The 20,565-nt window shown below is 35.3% G+C and overlaps 2 protein-coding genes across 2 annotated transcripts; both read right to left on the reverse strand.

Moving 5' to 3' along the window:
• Positions 1-5,874: 5,874 nt before the first annotated feature.
• On the reverse strand, positions 5,875-10,222 carry LOC125670256 (synaptogenesis protein syg-2-like). The gene is made up of 9 exons (XM_056162236.1): positions 9,631-10,222; positions 9,255-9,527; positions 9,152-9,172; positions 8,846-8,953; positions 8,727-8,751; positions 8,436-8,512; positions 7,606-7,630; positions 7,446-7,516; positions 5,875-6,222 (listed from the first exon to the last, which is right to left on the reverse strand). Exons 1-9 carry the CDS (start codon positions 10,103-10,105, stop codon positions 6,197-6,199), a joined length of 1,101 nt encoding a protein of 366 aa, XP_056018211.1. The 5' UTR covers positions 10,106-10,222; the 3' UTR covers positions 5,875-6,196.
• Positions 10,223-15,254: 5,032 nt separating this feature from the next.
• LOC130053764 (craniofacial development protein 2-like) lies at positions 15,255-16,259 on the reverse strand. Its single transcript, XM_056161320.1, has one exon. It carries the CDS (start codon positions 16,257-16,259, stop codon positions 15,255-15,257), a length of 1,005 nt encoding a protein of 334 aa, XP_056017295.1.
• Positions 16,260-20,565: the final 4,306 nt, after the last annotated feature.

The following is a 20,565-nucleotide window of genomic DNA, read 5'->3' on the forward strand; positions in this document are numbered from 1 at the left end:
AACGAATGCATGAATAAGTGAAGTTATCATGTTTAACGTTTAAAAAAATAAATAAAGTATGTATTAATAGAATAGTGTTCAAGATCTATTATCTCGCTGACTAGAACATATTTACTGCTAATTATAATATTTACTATTTTTAATTTTATCGACCAATGAAAAAAGGGCTATCCCAAAATTATGTCTACGTACGTCCACCTTTCAGCGATTTCTCGCATTTGAGAAGCAGTAGACGATGTTTGACGGTTGATTATAGCCGATAAATGGACTTTATTTCCAGTTCACCATGACGATGAGACAGGTAAGACCTTGACAGAGTTGCTTCTAAAAACGGTAGGGTTCTAATTATTGCATTATATCGAACTTTTCGCCGAAATTTTCAAGCGATGCAGCTGGTAAAAACGAAAACCAAGATGGCGGCGTGGTATACCTTGTCAATATTATGTTTACAGGAAGACAATTTTTTTTATTATAGATATTTAAAACGTCGAGTGCCTGTGATAAATACATGTATGTCCAAAAACTTTAAAATCATATGTGTTGTTTTGTCGGAAATCAGTTTTTTGTTTTGCTGTTTTCCGCCACATTCAACAATTTTTCAGTTATCTGGTGGCGCCCAGTTTTTTGTTGGTGGAAAAGAGAACCCAGAAACAATGTACCTGAGAAGAGACCACCGACATTCCGAAAGTAAACTGGGAAACTTTCTCACTTACCGGCACGAGCGGGATTCGAATCAGCGCCGACAGAGGTGAGAGGCCGTGTGATTTTGAGCGCGATGCTCTTTTTTTTCCTTCTCTTTTATTGATTAACATTTAAACAGATATCACAGACTAATCATCAGTTACAATCACATTTAAAACACTTTGTATCTAAAATATGAACAATAATATTCCCTCTGTTTCTTTCAATAGAGGATTTCTATGTAAGAAAAACTTTTTAAACAGGTTCATTTTCTTTTCTAAAACAGTCAATTGATAATGGTTATATGAAATGTAATGTCTCAATGTATATCTACAAAGCCTTTCAATATCTATTTTTTTTTCACTTTGCAAAAAAATCTGTCTTCTTCTATAAATACAAAATCTGCATACTGATATAAAATAATTTACAAAAAATACATTCACGTTTTTGATACCCTTATGTAATGCTGTCATGAATATTTCTTCAAAGTTTAATCTGTTAAAAACATCACTTTCACAATCTTTCAATAACGATTCAAGATGATAAATAACAAAATTGTTCTTAAATTCAGCCAACTCTTTACATCTAATAAATAAATGCATTATATCCTCGCATTCTAGCATACAAATTGGACATATTTTAGAATCAGACTTCCCCATCTTAAAAAGTTTCTCATATGTAAATATAATATTGTGAAAAATTTTGAAATCCAGTTCAGTAATATCTGGTGTTTTGTATAACACCCATACCGTTTCCCATCGCTTTTCAATGGATGATTTATCATTCATATCAAGTTTATCTCGCCAATAAATATTTGACACCGGTTCTTGAAACATTTTTTGAACTAACAAATTATAAAATATTTGTACTGTACCGGATTGGAACACTATCCTTTGATCTCTATATGAAATATCAAAATTTGGCTGAAAGCATGTTCTTTTGTACTCATTTTCATGAACATAATTTTTCCATTCTTCTGGAATAGATAATAACAAATCCTTATAATTTTTTGTAATCAGTGAGACATTTACCTCTGAATTTTGTTCTTGAAAAATCTCCACAATACATGATATTGGTAAAAATCCCGGAATTACTTCATATGAAATATCCTTGACATGTGTAATACTAGCACTAATAAAATCTTTCCAATTCAACATTTTGTTTCTTCTTTGTACTTTCGGATTAAAAAACAGACAATAATTAAAAACATCATTTTCTTTTTCTGTAACAATGATATAATCTTTTATGGCATACCATGCACAAAATAATTCATTGTAAAACTGTGGTAGACCCTCTAAATCTGTTTTCTTAAACTGTAGTAAAAATATCTCCATTCCTGCTCCTAAATTTTGAATCTTTGATAGGAAATATCTAAAAATATGTTTCCACAGAAAATCTTTATTACAACAAAAGTGCTTTGCAAGAAACTTTAGTCTAAATGATAACATTTTTAGATAGATATCAGCTATTTTCAAACCACCATTGTGTTTTTCACCAATTATTGTTTTATAAGATACCAAGTGTGAGCCAAAATTCCATAAAAAATTGGTACACTCCTTTTGAATACTATCTCTAGCCCATTGTGGAATCGATATAACTGACAATGAGTACCATAATTTAGACATGAACAAGGTATTAATTAAAGTGGCTCTACCTTGAACTGCTAAGGATCTCTGTCTCCATAAATTAAGAGTTTGCTTAATGTTTCTAACTTTGTCTCTCCAATTTAAATTTTCACACTCTACTCCATTTTTGCCAAAATAAATACCAAGAATTTTCATGACACTTGTCTCAGAAACACTCAATGATATCTTTTCCTGTTCAAAACTTCTACCAGTTCCTATACACATTATTTCAGACTTGTGAATGTTTATTTTGGCACCAGATGCTTTTTCATACATGTCAAATACTTTGAAAACTTCAAAAACAGAATTTTTGTCACACACTGTCATTGTAGTATCATCAGCATGTTGAAACATCAACCCATTCTTTTCTGACATTGGTATTGGAATGCCTCTTATTACTGTATTTTGTTTCATGACATAATTCAGAGGTTCTGCTGATAAAACATATAATAATGCAGATATTGGGCAACCTTGTCTAACAGAATTTTTAATAGGAAAATATTTTGTTAAATGTCCATTACACTTTACACTACTGTATATATCCGTATAAAATATATGTACCCATTTTCTAAATTGGGTTCCAAAACCAAATACTTCTAATACATCAAGTAAATACTCATGACTCACTCTATCAAAAGCTTTTTCCTGATCAATTTTAACCACATAACCCTCTAAATTATCTATCTCTACCATATCAATCACATCTCTAATGCTAACTAGAGTATCTGCAATATCTCTTCCTATTATACAACAAGTCTGTGTTTCAGACACAATATTTGGTAATACCTGTTTCAGTCTATTTGCCATAACTCTTGCTATTATCTTATAATCTACATTTAACAGGCTTATAGGCCTCCAGTTTTTCAACAATTTCTTATCTCCTTTCTTCTTGTATAACAACGTAATAACACCCATTTTCATAGAGTTAGACATCGTTTGTTTTCTGTTAATTTCTTTAAATAAATTGAGTAGAATATCTCTTAATTGTGGTAAAAACATTTTATAAAATTCAACAGTCAACCCATCAGATCCTGGGCTTTTATTATTAGCCATTTCCTTGATTGCAGTTTCAATTTCTTCTTTGTTAATATCCCTTTCACACATTTCCTTATCATTTTCTTCAATTTTTCTATTCACATATGACAAAAACTGTGCCTTACTTTCAGAGTCAATTCGCACTGATGAATATAAGTTAGAATAGAAATTGTACTCTATTTCTAAAATTGAATCAATATCCTTCTTTATTTCTTCTGTGTCACTCAACAATTCTTTTACTGAATTTGATTCTTGTCTTCGTTTTTCTAAATTCAAAAAATATTTCGTGCATTTATCTGATTCATTTGCCCACTGTGCTTTTGATCTAAGTATTGCACCCTGACACTTTTCATTTTCAAAATCTGACAATTCTTGTTTGATTGCTTCATATTTTTCAATATCAACTTGTACTCCATTTGCTAAATTTTGTGAAATTCTTTGCATTTTGTTTTGTAAACCATAATATTCTTTATTTCGTTCCCTGGCTCTAGTTTTGCTAAAACTTTGAGAAAACTTTTTGAGCTTGTATTTCAAATTATCCCACCACACCAACATTGAATTTTCATATAATATACAATTTTTTTCTCTTTCAATAATTTCTATGATTTTTGTTTTATATGTATCATCATTCAATAGCAAATTATTATGTATCCACAACCCTGGTCCTCTTTCACAAACAGTATTATTCAAGTACATCACGACCATCGAATGATCGCTTAGTGTAGTTTCAACATACTGAATACAAGTATAACTTTCTGTATAAAAATATCTAAATCTATGGATGAATCCAATACTTTGTGTCTTTGTTAAGATAATAGAAAGTATTACCGTAAATAGGGAGACAGTTCCTCAACACTTTACAATTCATTAAATACATTATTTCAGAGCAATTCAATATATCCCTGTGAAATCGAGATAAAGACACACCATAAATTTCCCCACATCCGCTCCGTACTTAGATATTAACGGCAAACTAACAACTCTACTTTATGACAAACGAGATGATTTAAGCTTCTCCATCGTCAACGTCCCATATCTATGAAGCAATATTCCATTATCACCTGTATATGTTGTTTAAATCTCTCAACTGATTCGATACGCAAGAGCTTGTTCTGCGTATAATAAGTTTTTAGATCGAAGCAGGCTACTGATAAACAAGTTGATGGTGCAGGGGTTTCAACAGTCTCGTTTAAAGTCAGCATTTCACAAATTCTGTGGTCGTTACAATCATCTAGTTTGCCAATACAACCTATCATTGGGTCATATGTTGTCTGACTTGTTTCGTACCGATTGTTAGGCCGTTATTGGCACACTAATTTTGACAACAGATAACTCCGTTAACCTGATCAAGATGTAGGGCTCACGGCGGGTGTGACCGGTCGACAGGGGATGCTTACTCCTCCTTAACACCTGGAATACGAGACGTTTCGCCCTAGGACGATTCGCACTTACACGTTAAAAAGATATTAAACTTACATGATTTTGTAGATTAATGTTTAGAAATATCCATATTGATTAAAAAATAAGTTAATAGTCTATGTTATAGAAATAATCAAACATGTGGAATTATATTTATAGGGATTAACACTCTCAACAAACTAGGTAAGTGATCTAAGCGATATTAAAGACAAGATGGCGGTACCACTTCAAATATTAAGTTAATTGCATCTATAATTTGCGTTTGTCGGGATCAATATTAATTTGGAGATGCTCCAGATGTCATTTCCACGGAGAATATAATGAAGAGACTCCTTTCAATTATGAGATTCCGTTTATATACTACAAAAATAAAAATAATCTCTTCAATCTGTACATAGCAGAGATAGCAAAGATGTCAGGTAAGTGAAAATGTAAAACATCGCAGTATTATACAAATCTTGTATATCATTAAATATGAATGTTTATATCAAAAGGAAACTTCAATTACACTCAAGTACTAATTAAAATCAAGATCTAATTTGATTGAGGAAATTCGGCCTACATGGACTAGCATGGACTATATATATTAACATCAAATGTAATCAGACAAAACTTCTTAGAGATAATAACCAAAGTAATTGGAAAATGCATGGGACGTTTCGCACCGCAAATAGGGGCGAATCGTCTTAGTACGAAACGTCTTTAGGGGAGAAACGTCCCGTTACCGACACCTGATCCCACCCCTGGTGTGCCCAGGGTCCGTGTTTGCCCAACTATCTATTTGATATTGCTTATAGGACTTATGAGATTGATCATTGTTCGTTATCTTCACCTTTCATAGCTTTGATATGATATATCATATCATCAATATCATTTCTATATAATTCATCAATTTATTTAGTAAATGATTCATAACTTTTAGATATCATTTCTATTCATTATTTCAATCGGTTCTTACAATCTTCCGATTGTTACAAGTTTGATCCTCCATCAATCAGTCATGTTGATTGCATGCGGACATATTATCTTTGCTCATTCAACATCGTTCATGTAATAAATTATGAAAATCATATACAGTGCGTTTTGATTTTTTTGGTCCTATAAAAAACTAACATTTATATTTCATACTTTACTCCTCTGTAATTTGCATCAAAACTGACAAACTACATATAGCAGCATGCTTCACATCGTGTCATATCTGGGAAAATTCACGAGATAAAAAATAGTTCATTTGATTGTCTTTCAACACTTATGAGACGAATGATTTTATTTCTTCAGTTGTTATGTAGATCTTGTATGGAGATCATTATGAGAGATTTCTCTCTCTCTCTCTCTCTCTCTCTCTCTCTCTCTCTCATTTCTCGTAAAAACAACCCTTTCATTAACATGAGGAAAAGGTTCGGGCGTTGATAATTGTTCACAACAGGATCGGCTACTCAGCCAAGCACATTGGAATATTCCCCTTAAAAACAAAAGTATTGCTTTAATAATTGGAACGCTGAGTCCAGGAATATTTAGTTTAATAATGAATCTTTAAGTGATTATGAATATTCTTGATTAGTTTACACAGCATGGTTAAAAAGGGTTTGCGTACGATAGAAAAGCCTGTACCCAATACGCTCTTCCAAATAATGATGATGTATACATGTATATACTACTTTCTCAAACCTATGTACCCACTTTGGAATATACATTGTATACCAATTATATGTTCCATTGTCCACTCAAATATTATTATTTCCATTTTCATGTAATGTTTGAAAAAAAAATCAATGCTTTAGATAATAATGCATGCTGGGTAATGAATACCTTTTCCTGTCAGTGCCATTTAAGAAATAAATTTCATTTTAAAAAAATACATGAGGGTATGGACTGCGACGCTTTACGCCAGAATACTGTATGAAACGCATATATAGCATCAGAATAGTCGTACTATATTTTATCAAAATCCATACGATCATGTGGAAATGGCTATCATTTCAATTGGTAAAGATATCGAAAGTAAAAATATTGGAAATATAAATATCATGGAAGGTAAAACATTGCATTGGAAATCTAAGTATCTTACCTCCTGCAAATTTGTAGTATTATCATTGGTTTACACCGATCACGTGAAGACCATGTATATTCCACACACCGTCAATGAAACCATTAGGTTTTATATACACGATTAGTAGACGAGTCATTTCCTTTGTCACACTTACTTTGGTTTTAAAGTAGCTGACTGATCAGTAACACAGCCGAAAACTTCGGTCGAAGAAACAAATTTCCAAATGTTAAAACTGAATGCGGACACTAGGCGAATCATTGAGTGCAAATACGTAAGCAACGGAGTTTTTCAAGTCACGTGTGTGTGACGTCATAGTTGTTTCAGATCACAGTGAATCCCTGCACGATTGTTCATAATCAAGCATATTTTATTTCTCATACATTTATGCTATTTGAAAAAAGGCAGTCGGTAAGATATATTCGTTACATGGTTTGTAGTTGACCTAGTATGGTTTATACATAGTCAGTAAATTTCATATGAGATTCGAGCTTAGCTCTCGCCCCATATAGAATTTACCGACCATGTATAAACATTGTAGGTCAACTATAAACCATGTAACTAATGATATTATGACGTACGTAGTGTAAAAGTAGAAGGGTAGTTAAGAATAAAATCTAAGCCTAACAAAATGATACCTGTTTTGATGTCTTCAACTTTGTCGTAAACATCCCTATTCCCGCTATTATCCGCATCGGAATACTGTGAGCTACGAAAAAATATCGCTGTGCTTGGATAAATTGATTCCCATATGTTAAACGTAAACAATATTCCCACAAAACGTAGAACAGGGCTCACCTTTGCTCTTTCTGCCTGTGGGATTCTATTGACATCAGAGGAGAGGATCATTATCGTCATCATTAACATGCATTGAATAAAATACATTCAGTTTGCATCAATGAATATAAAAAGAGAAAAGTAGTTTTAAAATACATCAAATTATGTATTTATCATCAAACAGAAAACGGAAAACAAATCACAGGATTGTGGCATGTTTCTTTAACTAGATCAAAGTTTGGAAACATTGTAATTTTTTCAATATCCTTTTGTAATAAGATCACTTTGTTATAAGTAAACATTGTACGTAGAAAAAGAATATTTTAAATCTTCGTAAACATTCAACATGTAAAACGTTGAGCAACAGATTCCCGGAGTTATCTCCACTTTGTAGCGATAACGTACCCCTCTTTGTAGAGTACATGATCTTAATATTTTATTTCTGATTGAATTCCAGAATAAACATTTTATATGTATGATGACAAAACTTGCACGGAGGACTTTCAGACATTCTCTGTATCATTCTTCAGAAACCATCTCGCACGTTGGTAATATTCGGGAAAAATCAATTGCAGTATATTCTACTAAGAACTATATTGAATAATTTAATAGAAGGAATGATTAGGTGTAACTTCATGATATGATTTGACATCTAATGTAATAACTTTCTAATAAGGTAGAATGACAAATTTCAAGAGAGAGAAGAGAGGAACCCTTTGTCCAGTCATGTTAACTGTGTTATAGTTTCATATACACAACAGTAAGACTGTAACTATGTAGACAGTTTTAACGAAATGAGTATCTTTAAAATGTAAAAATAGCCATCTTACGGAGAGAACGATTCAACCTACCCTGTTCAGTGGCGATGCCCTGATAGTGGTGCTCATCCGCTCTCGTAACGTCATGCATGACGTAATCTTCATTCTGGCTGAAATACACAGGACTAATCAAAGATAATTGTCAGATCGATCGTCTTCAAATCGATTGTTATGTTTAAACATTTCAATTTCTAAATATGAAATACAGATAATCCCAACAATGGTTTGTAATAAAAATATATAAATAAAAACTGATAACAAAAGCAAAGAAATTATACATTTTGAGACTACGAATAGCATTCATATAATTTTATCTGCTCTTACTCAGTTTTCCAAGAACAGGTTTCACCTGAAACAGAAAGAGACATAAATAAGGTATTCATAATTGATAATATACTACAGTAAAATGGTTAAAATATAACAGAAATGACAAAAACACTCACTGCATATGTTGCGAATTTTGTCGACAAATATATAGGTCAGGAGTCCTGCACATAGACAGAAGAAAATTCCAAACAACGACCCTAGGATAGGGACCGACGTGCCACTGTCTGAAAGCAGAATTTTATTTCTCTTATAGAATGTAGGTATGTAACACTAACCTGTATGAAACACTAAATTAACTGGAATAACTTTAGCAGTCTAAATGTCTTTACCTGTCCCATTAGTAACTTTAGTATTCTAAGTACCCTTGCCTGCAACACTTTTAATTATTCTAACATGTCGCAGTAGTGACTAATCATCCTTACCTGAATTTTCTTCAGGTTGACCTGAAAGGTATCAGAAATTACTTAAAAATCTGTTAACGACATAATAAAAATTGATTTGATAATGAAATAAGCACATTCTCACCTTTCACGTAACAATTATGGTCAGCCGAAAAAGATTCCCCATGTTTATTCATAGCAACAACTCGAAACAAGTACGTTTCGCTGTTTAACAAATTTGGAAGGAATACACTGAATTCTGAGACCGTTGAGGTATTGAACAGTTTCCCGGTTTGCTGTTCGTATGATACAACAAATGTTTGTGCACTTCCTCCATCAAATCCAGGGATCCAACTCACAAAAGCAGATCCTGGCGTCATACAGATTATGGATATATTCACTGGTGCCTGTGGTTCACCTTCAAATTGTGAACAGAACTGAACATTACACTGGGTTGTTTTCAGAAACAATAAAGGATTTCATAGTTAGCCAAAGAGCACTATATAAAGGCATACATGTACCTTGTTGATTTACATAGAAGACTGTTGTGAAAAATCCCATTTCATTCTTTGCTTTGACTGTATAATAACCAAGCAACTCTCTCGAGATGAAATCCCTCTGCAATCTAACCAAAAATGTGCTAGCGTTTAAGTTGGTTACTGTCATTTTGAAATCAGCTGATACAGGGATTTGGGGTCCAGTGCTTGTATGACGGAAAGTCCAGGCAAAGGATGGGCGTGGAAAAGCTTCCAATACTGCTGTTATATCCAATGTACTATTTATATCCATTATGACGTCATAGTAGCTTAGTCCATTCCGTGATCTAGGCTCACAGTTAACGAATATTTGTATTGGAGAAGATTCTGATTTTCCAACAGCATTTTCAGCTATACAAATGTAAGATGCTGTGTGAGAACACCTCGCCGACTCTTCTGTATGATTTAGCAATGATTTGTTGAAGACAGAGGTGACCATCTCACTGGTATTTAGATTCATGATAGAAATGTTTGTCGCAGTGGAGCTGCTTACAGAGCAGAAAAAAGTGAACGGTGAGGATTCGTTGACCACCGGACCACCATACACAAGAGCCTCCTTAATTTGAGGTACAACTGAAACACATCTTACACGTCAACTTATCGGTATCCAGCAATTTGAAAGTAGTAGTAGTATATATATATATATATATATATATATATTTATCAACACAATGCCCCCTCAACGTGTAAGGCGTCGCCTGACGACAGAACAACTGGGCAGATGTATTGGAATGCTTGACGCTGGGTATTCACAACGTGACGTTGCAAATGCACTAAACGTCAGTCAGAGCGTTGTAAACAGGGCCTGGAACCGACAGCAAACTTTTGGTACAGCAGCACACCGACATGGGGGTGGTCGTCAGAGGTCGACAACCCAACGCCAAGACCATTTTGTGGCTCTTCAGGCACGACGCTATCCCTTCTGGACAGCAACCAGCCTACGTAACGACCTCCTGAACGCCTCGGGGGTGAATGTGTCCACTCAGACGATACGGAATCGGTTTCACAATGCAGGTCTCAACTCGAGAAGGGCATGTGTTCGAGTCCCTCTGACTGTTGGACACCGGCGGGAGCGATTGGACTGGGCTGAAGATCATGTCACTTGGACACAGAACGATTGGGTTCAAGTTCTGTTCACCGATGAGTCCAGGTATTGTTTGGACTTTACAGACAGGACTTGCGATATGGTTGCTTAAAGGGTCTATCATCCTCTAATAGGCTCTACTAGGTCTGTTTTACCTATGTCATTAGCATTTTTGGAGAAGACATGACTCAATTTGCATAAAATATCTGAGAAAAGCTCATCCTGTTCTGTAGTTAAGTTTTTCTTATCAATTTGAACATTTGGTAAATCTGACAAATTGTGCTTAGTATTTACAGTGCTACGAGAAGACCTCTGAGATACTAAGTTGTCCACTATCTTAACCTGACACACCTCTGACTTAGGTCTTATAGAAATAGTCTTAGCAGTGATATTGCATATTTTCACTTGAATTCTACAACTGCTAGTCTTCGTATCTACCTTGACTACTCTAGGACAAACAATGAAGTTTGCCTCATTGTCAAAATTTTCAGTAATGAACTGTGTATCTTCACCCTGAACACCTCTAACCAGATCTTGTACTACATAGGATTGGTATGGCTCCACAACAACAGGCTTTTTGTTCAATGACCGCACCCTGTAGGATCCTTTCATGCTGTTAACTGCTAGCTTTCAAGCTTGAGGAACATCTTCAACATCTGAAACAAAATCTTTGTCAAATCTTATCACATTTGTTCCCAAAATGACAGGGCATTGCATATTGAAGTCATTGTCTGGCACAACTAACATAGGTGCATGCAGCTCTTGTTCACAAAGTAATGGTATGCTAACAAAACATTCTATGTATCCTAGGTATGGTAACACAGAACCACCTGCTACAGACACTTCAAGTGAACTAATGTCTCTTAACTCTGGTTTGTCAATCAAAGTTTTGTAACCTGACAGTGATATAGTACTGACCATAGACCCACTGTCTATAAGTGCTAACATAATCTGATCTTGAATCATAACGACACTTTTGTTACTTTCACCAACTAATTGACAACTAACTTTTTGACATCATAGACAGTTGCTTCTTCAACAAAAACGGAAAACGGAAATCTTCATATCTAGTGATCAGTCATTCAAAAACTTACTTTGTTAAACCACGCACAAGTACTCTGAAGTTGAAATAAAAAATATGCTAGAGTTCCTCATTGACAATATCTTCGTGGTCTTTGGTGATCAGGTCTTCCAACAGTCTGTTGGAATTCCCATGGGCACGAATTGTGCTCCTTTGTTAGCTGACCTGTTTTTATATTCATATGAAGCAGAATTTATTCAAAAACTTCTACGTGAGAAGAAAAAATCTCTCGCTGTGACCTTCACTTCGACATTTAGATATATCGATGACGTTTTGTCTATTAACAATGATAGCTTTCATTCATATGTCGATTTGATATATCCCTGTGAGCTCGAAATAAAGGACACCACAGAGTCGTCCACTTCTGCTTCATACTTAGATATTTTTATTGAAAGTTGACATTAACGGCAAACCGACAACTCAACTGTATAACAAACGGGATGATTTCAACTTCTCCATCGTCAACTTCCCACATTTATGTAGCAATATTCCATTATCACCTGCATATGGTGTTTATATATCTCAACTGATTCGATATGCAAGAGCTTGTTCTGGGTATAGTCAGTTTTTAAATCGAGGTAAGCTACTGACAAACAAGTTGATGGTACAGGGATTTCAACACTCTCGATTGAAGTCAGCATTTCGCACATTCTATGGTCGTTATAACGATCTAGTTCGTCAGTACAACCTCGCATTGGGTCAAATGCTGTCTGACGTGTTTCATACCGATTGTTAAGCCGTTCTTGGCACACTGATTTGACTGCGGATAACTCCGTTTACCTGATCAGGATATGGGGCTCACGGCGGGTGTGACCGGTCAACAGGGGATTCTTACTCCTCCTAGGCACCTGATCCCACCTCTGGTGTGTCCAGGGGTCCGTGTTTGCCCAACTATCTATTTTGTATTGCTTGTAGGAGTTATGAGATTGATCACTGTTCGTTATCTTCACCTTACATTCACCAACTTTTGACTCATTCTGCTTTGCAAATCTATTACCTGAATTTTTCTGTTTACCATTACCTTTGTATCCTCTACCTTTATCATTGTTCCCTTTGAAATTTGAATTTCCACTTGTGTGAAGGTCAAGTCTCTCAAGAATCTTGTTGAACTTGTCATCTATTTTAGATTCTATCTCACTCTTTGCATCCAATTTTCTCTCTAGTGCAGACAATCTTTTCTCTGTCTCATATGTACTAGTTGTCATCACGTGATTAGGCACTTTTCTCTCTCTAGCTACGCTTGCATCAACATCACTTTTAATTCTTTTATCTTACCTCCACTGCTGATTCCCTTTTCTACTTGTCTTATTTCTCTGAGCAACTGATCATAATTTAGAATAGTGTCATACTTATGTCTAGTTTGAGCTTTTGAGTTTTTCACAATGTAATGAAGTCCAAAATTTGTGACCCAAAAGATCATTCTTGGCTTCTTTACGCAAATGATTATTGTCAATAGCTGTTTGCAAAAGAGACTCAATTCTACAGCCAAAGGATAACATTTTCATTCGGTAATTGAAAAGAATTGAAAAACTCCTGCATAATCATACCATTGGTTGAAATATCTGAGAACAATGCATCAAACTTGTCTAAAATTTCACCAGTAGTTGCTTTTTCACCTAAGGGTATTAACATCTTCCTAGCTGTGCCTCTTAGGGATCTACATATTGCTTGTAATAAATGACTGGAACTTACCTCTGGATCACTCTTTAAACATCTGATTTCAAATCTCCATTCTGAATAACTTACATCGCCTTTCTGAGGTGGTTCATCTCGTGAGAATGGGGAATCTTGGGAATTACTTCTGATGAAATAATTTGAGAATGTCCTTTGATGCTAAGTCCTACCATCTGATCATCATTATTTGTCCGATTCATACTGAAAGTATCTGACAGTTTAGCTCTACCCCTTCCAACAGAAAACACCTTGGGTTTTGCTCCCTAAACACCAGCAGGTGTGCTTATCTTAAGAAGAATGTCATACTTACCACTTGCAAGCAACTTCTTGATCATGGCATCCTCAGATCCTAAATCTTCACCTCCTTTTGCAACTTCACCTGTTTTTGTTTTATCTGTCATATTTACACCTGATTGCAGCAGACGACAAAAACACGCAGACAAAATCACGAACAGCGGTACGATTTCGCGAGTATCAGTACTACAAAAAATTCTACTCACTCTACCTAAACATACAAACATTTGCAAACAATAATTCTCACACATTCTCTAAAACTAGTAAGTACTAATTGACATTTGATATGATGTAAAACACAAAACACAACACAAAATTCTTTCGAAAAGAAACGAATAAATTGTGTAAAATACAAACTCTGAGAGAGTCTAGGGTATATGTCAAAGAAAAATAATCCCCATAAAGCAATATGGATAGGACCGTTGGGCTGAATAACTTTTTGAAATTCTTTTCCTGCAAGAATTACAACACCACTGTTGTGTGACACTGTGATACACAATGGGCAATGATATACCAGCAATGATAATCCAATATCAACCAGTTAAGAACAGCAAACTCAACTTTATGACTCCTAAAATGTTCTGAACTTTCTCACTTCCTCACTGCTCTGTTCAGTGATTGTTACTGGTTTATTAATGTAGTGCAATTAAAAATGAATGGACTTTCTAGTAACAGACTGTGTTGTTATAAACATGTAGGCAATGTGAGCTATCTCCTAACCTAATGTGTAGATTTCCTAGCAAAATATTCCTAATCATAAAGCATAAACAGCAGATGAAACATAGATCAAATTGCCACATAAACTATGCAAATGCCGACATAATGATAATCTGCACGATGTAAACAAATGACATGACATGGAATAAACAATGACAAAACACATTGACAACACAATAACCCCATTAAACAGGTAAATTAACAAATAAACAGTCAAATAAATTGCAGTATTTTAATTACCAGTACTTAGAATCAATGTATTTGAAGTCAATTTATCACAAACTGTCAGTTCCTAGTGTGAACGGGTAACATCCGGAATATTGGATATTGATTACGTCGTACGACAATGAGTTCGGTTGAATCGAGCTCGAGCTATCGACGGAATCATGTGACGTCACAACATAGACTTTCGATGATCACTCGGCACAAGTCGGTAATAATTGGCATGCACATGCGCAATAAATACGAGGGACGAGGGAAATCCCGAAATAGCGGATCCTAAAATTCACAGCCAGTTAATAAGGCAGGAAACGACAAAATTTTCACTGCATACAAACACACATATTTCAATCACTGTAGTAAACACCAATTATTTTTCAATGATGAACTAGAAAACTGACACGGTCAGCAAGGGCCCCGCTGAGGGTTATTAGAGGAAAGTGGCATCTGTATTTGATATAGCAATGTTTGGGGCTGGTATATATATTAGAATTAATAATATTCAAAATTACATTGAAATGTAAATTTGTGAAAAAGGAATCATGAAGCATATTTATGAGAGACTGATGCAAATTTAAGAACTCGCCTCTCTTCTACCTTTTTCCAACTGCCCTGGCTTATCCATTCCTGGTTTTTCCTTTTTCTATAGCCAAGTACGTTTATGGCAGTTTCATTATATGCAGTTTTAATGTTGTTCCATCTTTCCTCTATATCATCAGGATTGGGACCTATGGTGTTGTCTTCACTGAGTGCATTAAATCTATTCCTCAGTTCTATTTGGAATTGTTTCCGAACTTCTGGTACCTTAAGTTTGCATGTCTCGAATCTTGTTGAAGATATTGGTTTCTTTCCTATTTTGTGCAGTTTAAGCATTACTTTTGTGATGACTAAATTGTGGTCAGATCCGACATCTGCACCTCGTTGTGCTCTGACATCCAATACAGATCTTTTAAAGCGCCCATTGACTGCTACATGGTCTATCTGGTTCTTGTGTTCACCATTTGGTGAAGTCCATGTCTGCTTGTGTATGTCTTTATGTTTAAACATTGTTGAAGATATTGCCAAGTTGTTGATGGCACAAAATGATGCAAATCTTTCTCCATTATCGTTCCTTTCCGAGTGTAAACCATACTTTCCAACAATTCCATCCTCTCCTTCCTGTTTGTTACCTACTTTTGCATTAATATCGCCAGTTAGAATTATAATATCATGGCGTGGAGTGTTGTCTATGACTCCCTGTAGTTGTTCGTAAAAATTATCTTTTGATTCCTCGTCTGCATCATTGGTAGGTGCATACACTTGTATTAATGTTGTTTTTATATAGTTTGACCAGAACCTGGCAGTTATGATACGGTCGTTAATGGGTGCCCATTCGTATAATGTCTTGGCTTTCTCCTTTGATATAGCAATAGCAACTCCATTACTGTGATGGTTATCTTTTCTTCCAGAATACAGTATCATTTCACCTGTCTGGGTTCTGATTTTTCCAGAATCTGTCCATCTGCATTCGCTTATTCCAAGTATATCTAGGTGGTATCTCTTCATTTCTGCTATTACTTGTGCGTTTTTTCCAGTGGAGTACATAGTTCTTACGTTCCATGATCCCAACCTGACGATGTTTTTGGGGCAGTTGGAAAAAGGTAGAAGAGAGGCGAGTTCTAAAGGGCAAAGTAGAAAGTGCAAGATCAGAGAGATTAAGAGCTAGACTAAAAGAAAAGTATGGGGACAAAGACAAAGAGGTGAAAAGAAGTTTTAGAAAAGACAAACGACAATGGGTAGACGACATAGCGAATGAGGCACAGGAGGCAGCAAACATCGGAAACATGAAAACTGTATATGATGTAACCAAATTATTGTGCAACGAACGTCCAAAAACTGTTGAGGCAGTAAAAAACAAGGAAGGAAATATCTTGACTAAAGAGGAAGATATAAGAAAAAGATGGATGGAACACTTCAGCGAAGTGTTAAATAGACCAGACCCTATTGATCCTGCTGAAATACTAACAGGGGAGTCCATCGAATTAGACATAGAAACAGGTCCACCAACAGAAGATGAGATAAGGAGAGCATTGAAAGAAATGAAATTAGGCAAAGCTCCAGGTGTAGATAACATCACTGTAGAAATATTGAAATCAGACTTAGAAACAACTGTCAAGGAACTACACAAACTATACAACATTGTCTGGACAACTGGAAAAGCTCACAAAGATTGGAGAAGGGGACTTATAATAAAGTTAGCAAAGAAAGGTGACCTGACAAACTGTGGAAATTGGAGAGGAATCACACTAATAGCAACAACTGCCAAAATAATGGGGAAAATAATAATAAAAAGAATTGTACTTGGTGTAGACAGACATTTGAGAATGGAACAAGCTGGATTCAGGGCAGGAAGAGGCACTACGGAACAGATATTTGTCCTACGTAATATTCTAGAACAAGCTATAGAATGGAACTCCAACCTCTATCTATGCTTCGTCGATTTTGAAAAAGCCTTCGACAGCGTACACAGGGAAACCCTTTGGAAGATCATGAAATCTTATGGAATACCAGACGAAATAATCCGTATGGTTAAATTAATGTATGAAGACAGTGAATGCGCAGTTGTTGATGGAAATGGTACAACAGAATGGTTTAATGTTAAATCTGGTGTCAAACAAGGATGCAACATTTCGGGCTTCTTGTTCCTCCTGGTAGTTGACTGGATAATGAAAAAGACAACTGCAGATAACAACTCAGGCATAAGATGGAATATGACAACAAAATTAGACGATCTAGATTTTGCAGACGACATCGCTTTATTATCCAGCAGCAAAGATCAAATACAACAAAAACTGAACCCTCTAAACAGATATGCAGCTAGAACAGGTTTAAAAATCAATACAGGAAAAACCAAAGTTATGCGTCTAAATGCTGCAAACATCACACCAATAACCATCAATGGGAACAACATAAACGATGTGGATGAGTTCATTTACCTCGGAGCAACAGTAAGCAAGACAGGAGGTACTAATGAAGATATAAGAAGAAGAATTGGCCATGCAAGAGTAGCATTCCATAAGCTACGCAAGATCTGGAGCAATAACCAACTCAACAGAAAAACAAAAATGAAGCTCTTCAGCTCAAACGTAATAGCTGTGTTATTGTATGTCAGCGAGACCTGGAAAATGACAAAAGGGGACGAAAAACTTGTAGATACCTTCCAGCACAAATAGCTTAGGAAAATCTTAAAGATCTACTGGCCAATGAAAATAGCAAATGTACCAGTTAGAGAGATAGCAGGAGTAGCAAAGATCAGCACTATGATAAAAACACGCAGATGGCAGTGGATTGGACATGTGCAACGGATGGATAAAAGAACACACCCATATGTAGCCCTTAGTTGGACACCAGAAGGAAAAAGAAAGAGAGGAAGACCGAAGGAAACGTGGAGAAGAACAATAGAAAGAGAGGAAAGAACTAGGTTTTGGGTCATGGACAGAGGCAGCAAGATCAGCCCAGGATAGAAGTAAATGGAGAGGACTTGTTCATGGCCCTATTCTCCACGAGGAGAGAAGGAATTAAGTGAAGTAAGTCAAAGATGCAAATTTAAATTACTTCTGTTTGGCACACACTCATTCACTCAAACACATCAGAGTACAACTAATCCCATTGTAAGGGGATTCAAAATGGATAACTGGTACAAAATGTCGTACATACTATCCGAAAAGGATTATGAATCTGACATATTGATGTCTATATAGGAAAAGAAAATTCTGACATCGGGGGTCTAAGCGTTTTCAAACACATTTGATAGAAGTGTTCTATATTTTTAAAAATAGAAATCTATAGAATATGTCTTTACATACATAGGTGAGACAGTTTCCATTATTCCTAGCGGAGGCATACCATGTATTCGCTAAAAAATTCATAAGCAAATATCAAAATTCTCACATAGAAAATGTGGACCTTACCGTCAACAAGCGCAGTGAAACACGCCATTTTGAGATTTTCACCGACGAAAGTAATGAATAAGGTACACTCATTTTGTGTCTATTTTGTGACTTTCTTTATTAAAAGAACAGTTCTCTAAGGTGTAACGTGCATTTGGTACATAATTCAATGACGCATGAAGCAGTTTTACTTTGCAACCGGATATCCGATATTTAATTTCGTATTCCGATCCCGATCGAGAGTCGTTGACTGGGAATGACGTGCTAATTCAGTATACATGTAACATCAAGTATTTTTATATCACATTAAAAAAAAATACACATACATAATTTGTAGAGTTATTTTTTTGTAAATTTTCTATATCAATACAATATATCATAATTTAAATTGAATTACCTCCCTTAGACAGTGGTAACTAGATAGTCATAATAAGAAAGATGATGACATATAAACAGACAGACAAAGTAACATGACCCCAAAAAGTGTATTCCTCTTAATGTAAATTATTTCTGTACAAAATTTGAAAACTGTACAATGAAAACTGTTTGAATTATCGTGTCACAAAGAAAGTGTTCATAATAATAAAGATGACGACATACAGACAGACAGACTGACAAAGTGACGTGACCCCAAAATCTATAGACGTCTTCCTCTTATTGTAAATTATTTCTGTACAAAATTTGAAAACTGTACAATGAAAACTGTTTGAGTTATCATGTCACAAAGAAAATGTTCATAATAATAAAGATGACGACATACAGACAGACAGACAACGTGAAATGACCCCAGAATCTATAGGCGTCTTCCTCTTACTGTAAATTTCTGTACAAAATTTGAAAACTGTACAATAAACACTTTTTGAGTTATCGTGTCACAAAGAAAGTGTTGACGGACGGACAGATAATGTGATTACTATAGGACTTCCCGCATTTCATGCGGGGCCCTAATGAAGTGTAACAGTAGGGTATACACTCGAAGTATGTTGATTTACGACGAATATTGCGAACTGTAGACTGGCTCTAACTTAAACTTAATTAACGTGGGCGCCATTGTAACCCATCGATAGATCAGGAACAATTCTTGGGTTTTTAAATATTATATCCTATGGGAAAAACCCTACAACATTCGTACAACATACATAACATTCATACTTTACATGCAGTCCACCAACTCTAAACGTCATCAAATTAATTTTATGCTTAGACAGATTTCTTATATCAAATATATAGCATTAAACTCTGAGCTATTAATATAAAAAAAACTTTCGGAGACTGTAAACACAAACATTCTTTCAAACCAAGTTAAAAACAACAGCAAGTGCTTAGAAACAACTACAGCCAACACAAAACAATACAAATCTTCATTCTTTGTGGACACCATAATCAAATGGAACCAGCTTGAAGACCATATAGTGTGCACTAAAACTGTCGGGGCATTCAAGACCGCCCTCTACAGTCTGTGTCAATAAGACCGACACTAGCTCTCTCATCGTCGAAGAAAAGCCAGAATTGGTAGCTTCGACGTACCCATACAGATACAGAATAATAGATAAATCTTACCACCAGTCTGCATAAACCTATACAACACTGTACAATGTTACTTCATACATGTAATTTACGTGCTTCAACCTTGACGGTGTGCGTAGGTATGGTGCGGGCAGGTAAACATGGTTTTTAGTAGGTATGTGAACACAACTCACACACACTCTCTCTCATACACTCTATTTCTAACCAGTCACGTGACATACAAACACAACGGACACAAGACAACCTGAACCACAAGTAGGTGGATCCAAGATCCAACACCTGGCTACATATACTTATAATGTAACAAATTTTGCCAATAAACACCGCTAAGCTTGCTCCAGAGTTACTGCTTGCACCTTTAACAGTTGTTTAATATTGTTTCATATGTGAGGTGA

Source organism: Ostrea edulis, chromosome 4 (assembly GCF_947568905.1).
Source record: "Ostrea edulis chromosome 4, xbOstEdul1.1, whole genome shotgun sequence".
Taxonomy (NCBI): domain Eukaryota; kingdom Metazoa; phylum Mollusca; class Bivalvia; order Ostreida; family Ostreidae; genus Ostrea; species Ostrea edulis.

Excerpts from the sequence above, each read along its gene's own strand:
- LOC125670256 (XM_056162236.1), bottom strand. The coding sequence starts at position 10,105 with ATGAATCTAAATACCAGTGAGATGGTCACCTCTGTCTTCAACAAATCA. Across the intron at positions 9,528-9,630 it reads CTTCTATGTAAATCAACAAG|GTGAACCACAGGCACCAGTG; the intron begins GTACATGTATGC and ends CACAATTTGAAG. Across the intron at positions 9,173-9,254 it reads CCATAATTGTTACGTGAAAG|GTCAACCTGAAGAAAATTCA; the intron begins GTGAGAATGTGC and ends GATACCTTTCAG.
- LOC130053764 (XM_056161320.1), bottom strand. The coding sequence starts at position 16,259 with ATGAAGAGATACCACCTAGATATACTTGGAATAAGCGAATGCAGATGG.